At 42.3% G+C, this 10,028-nt stretch overlaps 1 protein-coding gene across 3 annotated transcripts in view; it reads left to right on the top strand.

Moving 5' to 3' along the window:
• The window catches only part of LOC111870703 (pre-mRNA-splicing factor RBM22), a 26,095-nt gene that overhangs the window by 8,429 nt on the left and 7,638 nt on the right, over positions 1-10,028 (top strand). For all 3 annotated transcript variants that reach the window (XM_023863177.1, XM_023863178.1, XM_023863179.2), the window contains exon 3: positions 7,556-7,819. In XM_023863177.1, the coding sequence (XP_023718945.1) occupies positions 7,556-7,819 (264 nt within the window). The remainder of the gene's footprint in view (positions 1-7,555; positions 7,820-10,028) is intronic.

Below are 10,028 nucleotides of genomic sequence, written 5' to 3'. Positions count from 1 at the left end.
ACAGGAACTTTGCTGCAAGACAGGCATATGTAACGATGACTTGGCGCAGATAAAGTCGTGTCTTATTTATACTCTGTTCTACTGACAACAGGCCAGCGAAAAATCTAACAATCTACAGCAAAACCATCAATTATTATGGGCGTTATAACATAGGTGTGCAGCTGGACGAAACATACACGTCGAACCCCCCCAGACGATTTAAATCCCTGACGAAACATACACGTCGAACCACGGCAATGGGTTAACCTATTTGTCTGTCCAGGTGTTGACAGATTACCGTAATAACTGTGAAACGCTTTTCGCAAGTCGCGAACATTTTGGGTCATGTCTTACATTCTCTCATCTCGAATTTGAGCCTCTACATGGGAAAAATTGTTTTGCTTAACGAGCGTTTTGCATTACGAGTAAGATTCTGGAACAAATTATGCTCGTTAAGCGAGGTTCCACTGTAATTCATTCAGCGTCTCCCTGTTTGAGTATACTGCCCGTTAGGCAACTTAATTTTTCTAACCTTGTTGGTCGCTTTAATTGTCATGTTCATCAATAGTCTGGCACTGCCTGGTACATCATTGATCTCCTGGCAATGCCTCCTCCATGAGGATCGCTTGGCTTTTCTTATTTCTTTGTAACAGGAAGGGCTTCCTTATAGGTGTCCCACTGCCGTATTCCTTTAGGTGTATTAAACAGCCTTCTTGCTTTGGTTCTAATCCCACTCAGCTGGTTATTCCACTAAGGCGCTCTCCTTGGTCTGCAAGTGGTCTTAGCCAGACAATTCCGATTAAAGGACGAGATAATAGCCCATTGCAACTGGTCAACAGATCTATCAACATCCTTTATTGTGCATATATTTTTCGAGATGATCTCTAGATTTACCTTTAGGTCGTCTATGTAAGACTCCCAATTGGTTCTCTTAGGATTCCTATAAGTAGCTTGATCCACTGTAATGTTAGTTAGTTAGTTAGTTAGTTAGTTAGTTAGTTATTGGAGAGGGTGGGTTTCCCTATGCACTGAGACCTGTATTGGTCAATTGTGCTGCCCTCTATGATTTCTACCAGTCTCTATATCCTACCGGTAGTGGTGCTTAACATCAGTCCCGCCCAGCCAGCGAGACCGGCTCTACTAGCTGAGAGGTATCTATAATGCTTCCCCCATCTACTAGAGGTATTAGAGACTGCTGTTGGGCGGGAAAGGTCCGTTAATTTGGCTCAGTTACCTCCTTTGGAGATATGAGGTTCTTTTACGTGCTACGACACGGGACCCACGGCTTAAAGTCCCTCCTGGAGGACTTGTTCCCTGAATTTTTCCACCCTTAAAAATTCGACGACCTCCGCCGGGTATTTGAACCCGCATACTATGAGTCATGAGGTGGGAACGTTACCTCTAGACTACGGAGGCCGCTCACTGTAATCTTACTTATTTGAAAGCATATACAGGGTGATTCACGAAGTTTTACCCCCACTTAGGGAGGGCATTCCTGAGGTAATTTGGAACAAAGAATGTTAATATACTAATGGTATCCGACTCATAATTAAAGAGATATAGTAATTTGAAAACTGGCGAAAAATATTTTTTCTTCGATTTTCAGTCAAAACAAATTAGAAATATAATTCAAACACTTCTTAAATCGTTAATGTTTTAGGAAAGAAGCATTCTAAAACCATTTTTTTTTTCAATTTCTTAATTTTGCTTTGTGCAACATTTTTCATCGATTTTATGTTACAAAATTACATTATTTTCAGCATCCCATTCTGTAAACATACCAATCGTTGCATATCACACCCTTCTATCAATCTGTTTCCTTTAAACTATAGTGCTTTAGAAGACGACTGGATTTACATAAGATTTTCAAAAATGTCTCCCTGCACGTCAACACAATGTGTCGCACGCGTATGAACCGCTCTGCCTATCTACCTACACGCAACATTCAAAGCAGTCTACCTTATCTGCTGACATAGCTGACTGGAACGTATGGTCGCCCACGCTGAAGCATAGCGCTGCATTCACAGTGATGCGTTTTGAAAATCTATTGTTACTCCATAACTATTGAAAATCGACCACAAGTTTATAAGGAAATTTTGCAGGAAATAACCCCAGGAATATGTACCATAAGCCGGGGTAAAACTTTGTGAATCACCCTGTATATCTGTGATCTGATAGGGATGGCTCATCAGATACATGCCAGTTACTTACCAGGTTTTCTATGTTATTTGTCCCTAGTGTCAAATCAATAACCTTCCTGTTGCAAACCACTAAGGTAGGTTTGTTACCATGGTTTAGAATATTCATGTTCGAATTCACCAGAAATTCCATAAGGCTCTCTCCCCTTGGGTTAGTGCTGGTGCTCCCCCGCAAGATGTACGCGTTGGCATCACGCCCAATAATGAGTTGCTTCTTCCTGCTACAGCAGTAGTCTGTGATGGCCCTCATCTCCTTAGTTGGTGGAGGTTCATCTGAGTCATATGGAAGGTAGACTGAAGCAACAATCAGCTCCTTGCTGCCTCCTCGATACGGGTATGTTATCCTTACCGCTGTTGTATCCCTAGAACAGAGCTCCAGCAAAGGCAAGGCATTAACATGATTCCTGATATAAAGACAAGATCTTGCATTATTACTGTGTACAACAGAGTAAACTGTTCCCCCTGTATTATTTAAGTCCCTTATTTGACCCTTGTATAACCAAGGTTCCTGAATAAGCGCTATATCTGCCTTACCCTCAGCTGGCTGTTGGCACAGAGCTGCTGTGGCAGCTTTGCTGTGGTGTAGGTTAATCTGAAGAAATTTCATGATCTCTTCCAATTGAGGAGGGGTCAATTTCCATCTTATGTCCCTCTTCGTTCTCAGACTGGGTTCCATGTGAAGCAGTCCCCCGATCCATTTTACTTTGGTCATCTGGGGGGCTGGGTACCTCATCCCCTTCCTCCTCAGAGACTGAGTTAGAAGATACAGTGTCTGTCACGGGTTCTGCCCGGCGCCGAACTTCAGGATCATCCAGCACCTTAACAGTCCCCTGTGAGAGTCCTGTAAATATTTTATAACCAGTCCTCTGTATAATAGTATAGGAGTCCCGGTCTATGAATAAGATAAGCCTTTGGCCTTTCGACTCAGATTGCTTGTCTGGTACCCTGCAGTTCTCTGTATGAAGTCCCAGATTAAGGTCTACAATCCATTTCAGCAGCTCATCCTGGTTTTGGGCAATTTTGTCCCTAGTCCGGAGAGCTACTTTAACAGGCTTAGGCAGATTCCTGGCATCAGTAGCCTTCAGCCTCGTCCCTGATTCCAGCCCGTATTTGTCAATGGCTTTGGTCAGCCATTGACCAGACTGTTGGTCGGCACATACATAGATAGGTGCACCTCCCACTAGTCTGTAGGATTTCAGGTGTGGTAGTTCTCCCTTTGGAGTCCTACGTAACACCTCCCCCAGTGCTTCCAGAATGCAGTTTTGGTCTTCTTCGGTAAGCTTATCCTTAGGATAAGTGTCCTTGAAGATAGCTACCTTTATATTGGTCAGAGCCTCCTTGTGAGTCCCTGGGCCTTTTCGGAGTTCTGGCCGTTTCTGAAGGGGTACTGCCCTCCAACCTTGACTTCTTAAAGGTGCCGGTGTGGGTTTCTTCCTGTTTAGACGAGCCTTCATTTCCTGGTTGCTGACTGCTCCCAGTTCCTACTTTGCTTGCCTCAACTCTTGCCTTTTTCAACTTCCGTCTAGCACATCCAGATGGGGTTCACCTACTCCAGAGACTAGGTGTCCCAGTCCTTCTCCTGCTGCAGGTATGTTAGAAGTACCTAGCTCCCTGCAGTGGTGTGTCAGTACTACTGACCCCCAGGAGAGTAGTTTTTGATTTTACCTCTGGCAGGTTTTGAACCACTGGTTCATCCTGGCCTTTGGCTGAAATTTCAACAGCAGGTTTGCTGGTTGCAACTGGGCCCCTCAATGGTTCACCAGAGCTTCCAGCCCCATGCTGAAGCATTTCTCATAGGGATCCCCTTGAAGGGGGGTCCCTCTTCAGTTTAAGGACAAAGAGTGCGTGTTCGGGGGGCGAGCGCTATCCCAGATGATAAATGGGAGTGCGATACCAGTTAGTCATGAGGTTGCGACCAGGGCATCGTACACGAGATTATCGACCCTGGGGTTGCTTCTGAGCTTCCCCATTCCCACCCCTCCATATGGGTTGGTCAAACCATTTTAGAGTGTTGAGCCCTAAGGCTTGTGGCACCTTATCGGTACTCTAGGGAGACAACTCTGCACCGGCTCCTTCCTGGTACCTTGCACTTCTCATGACCAACACAGGAGTGGTGCACTGTCAGGGGCTCTCATGTTATGTTCACAATGCTCCCTGGATATAGTAGGGACTCCAAGCCACAGCAGGGAGACACTTCCAATCAACAAGACTAGTTCACAATAATAAAATAATTTAATAATAGAAACACAGTAATACAGAATACAACAATTAGAACTTAATAGAAGCCATGGGCCCAAACACATACCTTTAACCATGTCTGTCAATTACCTTACGGCTTGCCTTAACTGCAGCATCAGACTACATTTAATAGCCCACGCTCACTGCTTAGTACCCTTGTTTACCATCATGCTACTTCAGCCGGCACAAAATAAACCTTAACTAATATTCCTTGCCCACAGGTGATTCCTGGAAAGAAAGACAATGACGTAAAATGAACTTAAAGCCCATCGCTGCCACACAGTAACCTATAACACAAGCAAAACCCCCAACATGCGTTGCCAGCACACCCGCCCAGACATAATTTAGAATACCTTCCAAAACAGAATTTGAAAATACCCCCAGGCTGGCAGCGTACATCTGATACGCTGTGGATCCACGCAGTGAATGAATCTTGATTCACTAACCTGCTTCTGCTTAGCCATTTGTGGGGTAGGGGAGGAAGTGGAATCCCACGTGGTACACTCCAGCACGGGGAGAAGGGGTAGGGATCAACATGGCTGGAAGGCATGACGTCATCCAAGAGCCTTCAACATGGCTCAACTCAAATAGCCGTAGCTATCCGCATAGGAATGCTCTCCCGCATTCGTCCTGGGTACACCGTAGTGACACCCAAGAGTCATTATGCCGCCGTGTGGGAGGCTCCAGTCACATAGCCATCGCCCTTTATGGAAACTCAGCTGCCAGCCCCGGAAGGTCATACTGATCCAGACCCCCAAGACTGTCGTTGCCTGGCAGGACCACGAGGAGGTGTTCCAAAGCTGTGTCCCAACGCATCCCTGGTCTATGATACGTTCCCACCAAAGACACAGCTGTGGCTCGGGCAACCTCACTGAGGATGGCGTCATTATCACCCCGCCTACCCTGTGATAACTTGTAATTGATATGCCCATGTGGCATCATATATTGCTATATTTCTCACAGAATTTATCTATTTTTTTCTACTCTTATGAAGCTTGACTTTTGTATAAAAGTAAAATAGCTAGTCACAGTAGGGGATTGGTGGTAGCCTTCAGCTGAGGCCCTGAGTTCAAGCTACTGCGACACTCGAACATTTACTTATTACTCTGCTGTCAATAGAGTAGATTGTAAATTAGCAACCAAATTAAATAAAAAAAAAGCAGTGGTATGAGACATTTATGTCCTGAGCAGTTTAGTGCATCTTTGTTGTGTTTTAACATTCAGCCAGTGAAAATTAGTGGTCTGAGAATTCTAAACATGTGGTATATAAACAAGGTTGGAGAATTATATAGAGCATATTGCAATTTTTTAAATAGAAAGCTTAATTCAGAGAACTTATAATCTCTCTGTCTAAAATAAAGAAAGGCTGAAAGAGGCACTTAGTGTGAGCAGGAGTATGGTGCAAAGGATTGCTAAAGATAGTAACATTGAGGAAATTTCTGATGGAAACATGTCTTTTTTATTGCCTCATAAGACAATAATTAAAGGTAAGCCTGTTGCAGATATTGATGACTGATAAAATGTATTCACAATAACAGTGATGTTATATGACAGAAGAGAGTATCTCATGCTAGAAAAGTTTCTCTTTGGTATTCAGAATCACACAGAATTTTGAGGAAAGAACATCTTTGTGGTGAATTCTCTGTACCATTGATTTGCAATATAAGAAACTGAAAAATGCATAGAGGAAACTTCTAGAATGGAGCAATTTCATTGCCACTTGGACAGTATTCCTGTGGAGAATGAAGGTGATGAGGAATGAAAGAATGGTTATTCCGTACCTCAATGAGACATAGCTTAATCACAATCACATTTTGCCTAAATGCTGGCAAGATTCTGAAGGGAATGGTGACCTAATAGTACCTATAGTCAGAGGTGGGCATGTGGGATTGGTACAGACCGGATTCATTTCGAGTATAAACTGTTGTTCATGTCAGATAAAAAATTAGTAAACACAGATTACCTAGGAGAAGTGAATGCAGAAGTATTCAAAACCTTGTTCATGAAACTTCTACATTATGCAGCTAGCACACTGAAAAATATGATAATCATAATGGATAACATAAGCTATCACTCTCTTCCTCTCAGCAAGGCTCTGAACACAAGCTCAAGGAAATGTGAAGTTACTCATATTTACTGGTTGCAGAAGAGCAACATTTGTCATGATTTAAGTCACGTCAGGAATGAGCTACTCACCCTTGTTATTGTGTTCAAACTGGTGAATACATTTTACGAGCACAACAAGATTGCATTCTCTAGAGGACACACAGTAATCCATCTCCACTTTATAATCTAGTAGATCTCATTTGGACCCTAAGCTAAATATGAAGTTGCTGAAGAAACAAACAGTTGGCATTGAGCAACTTTTAAACAGTGCCCTCGATACCTTCTCAAAGAAATGGTGGGAGTCCCGTGTTCAGCATGTGGAAAGGATACAGGATGAAGATCTTATAAAGGAAATCATGTGAGCCTATGTCATGGACAAAATTATTAACTTACAGGATGGCAGTGTCTCGGGATGAAGGCAAAAATGAAAACTGGATCAGCTGTTGCACGATTTCTAAGATCGCTTGGTAACACTTATCAGTTCTACTCTGTACTGCATGACCCTTCCAACCTGCCTAACCCCTGAAACTTAACTGAATTCAGGTTTTGCATATGGTTACAATTCTCAGCATGAACCTTTCCAAAATATGAATTCTCTAAATTGTCATTGAATTTATTATTAAGTATAAAAGAAATTATTGTGTCATCCCCATATGTGAAAGTAGCACTTACAGGGCAGTGATAGTGCATAATCTTTTATTTTTTTGTGGTGAGGGATCCAGTTCCAATTAATTTATTTCTTACACTTTAATTTCAGTAAGAAAATTAGTGTGAAAGTAAAAAAAAAAATCTGTTGACAAAAAAACTGTCATACAAGTTTACAAATACAGCAAATCTGTTGCTGCTGTTATCATAATCTAATCGTCATTGTTATCATCATCATCATATTTACTGTTGTCATTAAACACATAGAGGCCAATGGTATTGTTAAAAATTTGGTTTGTTGACAGTAACACACAGGAATATCATCAGAGTGTTTTTGTTGGTTAAAATGCTGTTTTATTCATAACATTTTGTAACATTAAAATTTTCAGACCAAGGAACGGTATGGAAAAGAGTGCAAGATTTGCTCCAGACCGTTCACTGTGTTCCGATGGTGTCCTGGTGCTAGAATGAGGTTCAAGAAGACAGAAGTATGTCAGACATGTAGTCGGTTGAAGAATGTTTGTCAGACATGTCTGTTAGATTTGGAATATGGTCTGCCCATTCAAGTTCGCGATGCAGCTCTCCGAATTAAGGATGATCTTCCTCGTTCAGATGTCAATAAAGAATATTATATTCAAAATATGGACAAAGAGGTATGGTGACTATAAAGTCTGGCACTTAGCTGAGGGCTTATAATTTTGTTTTCTAGATTGTAGCTTAACAGTGAAAGAAAATTATATCTTTTGCAGTACACTTGTTAATAGTGGTGTTTGGTATGCAGATAGAACTTTGTGGCTTTAAATATTTGAACATTTTTTATGAATATTTGTATTTCTGCTTTTTTATGTACATTTTGAGAAACTGAAATGCCCGGTGTAGTGCGTATTGTCTGACAGGCTGCCACAATGCATGCATGGAGAGTTGGTACATCAGCAACAGCAGTCGAATACACGACAGACTTTAAGTGTCCTCACAGGTAAAAGTCCAGGGGTTTAAGTCAGGAGGGCTTGGTGGCCAAGCAGTCGGTCCACCTCTGCCTATCCAGCGCCCAGGATAATGTGCATTCAGGTGCCTGCAGGCAGACTGAAATGTGTGGGACCACCATCATGCATGAAGTACAGCTGTCGACAAGATGCTAGTGGCATGTCTTCCAAGTAATCAGGCACTGTAGTACACAAGAAATCTATGTAGTTCTGTCCATTAAGCTTGTCCAGAAGAACGTAGGGTCTCAACAAATAATCACCAACAATGCCTGCCCAGATGTTAATGACGAACCTCTGTTGAAGAGACGATTGGATAGTTGCACGGGGATTTATGTCTGCCCACACGTGCTGATTATGAAAATTTTGGATTGTGTCCCTTGTGAATGTCGCCTCATCTGTGAACAGCACAACAGCTGCGAAGTTAGGTGTCACATCACATTGTTGCAGTACCATCAGCAGAATGTTACTCTTGCAGGATAATCTGCAGGAGACAAGGCTTGTACACACTGTAGATGGCATGGATACAGGAGCTGTTCTTGTAGCAGTCTCCAGATCGTCATGTGCAGGATATCCTTCTGCAGGCATAACTGCCTTGTGCTGACTCCAGGACTTTGATCCACAGCATTGAGAATATCTTCCTCGTCCTCAGGGAATGTACTTATTGGCCATCCCCCTGTGCCTGGTGGATGTGCGAAACTCCCGCGTTCTCATAGGCGGCGATTGATTCCTTCAAATGTCTTTTTGTCTGGCAATCTGCGCATTGGGTAGCATTCCTGATACAAGCAATGTGCCTCCAAAGCATTATCATCCGCCAAACCGTACATGTAATGCATGCTCACAGCAGACTGCAAACAACAGATAACAGGTGTCATACACACCTTTCAGATATGGCTACAGCTACATAACTGGAGAAGACAGGATATCATCTGCCCGTCCTAGAGGTATTCAGGCCCATATCAAATGGATTCATAACATAATAATTTGTGTAACAATTGTAACCGGTGTGTTGCATTTTTATTCAGGCCAACAGGACGTGTCGGCATGCACTCCATAAATTACAGATAACTCTGTAATTATGCATTTCTAGACCCATGTTGTCATACACTTTTTTTTTCTTCTCTCTATGTTAGGAGTCCATTCCTGAAGTTTTGCCGTTGAGTTTTGATACACTCTGTATATCTACCCACTATTCTTTCATTATCCTTGCATCATGTGTAAAGATTTTATGTACATGGGCACTGAAGCCAAAGGTTCTGATTAACTCTACTTAGTTAACCTTTATCCTACGGCCCTTTAAACTTAGGTTGTGTTAGCGGTACGGACTTCTTTAAAGGGCCGCTATTTGAGATTCGTTAAAATTGTAGTCACTTACTAATTTTGCTCCTATTTCTGCTATTTCTGTGATAATCGAACGAAATAAACGCTGTTTTGTTCTCGAAAGAATATAGAATCAGATATTGTAATTTACAGATTGTATAAAACATGTTAAAATTTTTGCACTGACTCTAAAAAGAAATTTGCCAATTTTTTTCCTTCTCTGCGAGAATTCATACGTTTTGGACACCCCTGAATGCCATCTCCTGGATGGCGACAGTAGTGCAAGTAATGCTAACAGAGCGGAAGTTGTGTCTACAGACGTTATCGCAGTCTTATGTGACGAACGTCAACTGGAATGTGGTCAGTGGAAGAGAGATATAAACTCACGTGTTGTTTATAGATCTCTCCTAAACAATACGTTCACTGTTCTTCTACAGTTCAATGCTAGCATTCTTTGTGCATGCGTTGCCGTTGCCGTACTAACACAGCGTAATAGCTTAGTGGCTGGACGTGTTCAGTCGAGAGTAATTTCAAATTTCGTTCGTAACATGTGGTCCGTGTC

This window comes from Cryptotermes secundus, unplaced genomic scaffold (genome assembly GCF_002891405.2).
Source record: "Cryptotermes secundus unplaced genomic scaffold, Csec_1.0 scaffold59, whole genome shotgun sequence".
NCBI classification, from domain to species: domain Eukaryota; kingdom Metazoa; phylum Arthropoda; class Insecta; order Blattodea; family Kalotermitidae; genus Cryptotermes; species Cryptotermes secundus.
This window is presented reverse-complemented; position numbering and strand designations above follow the sequence as displayed.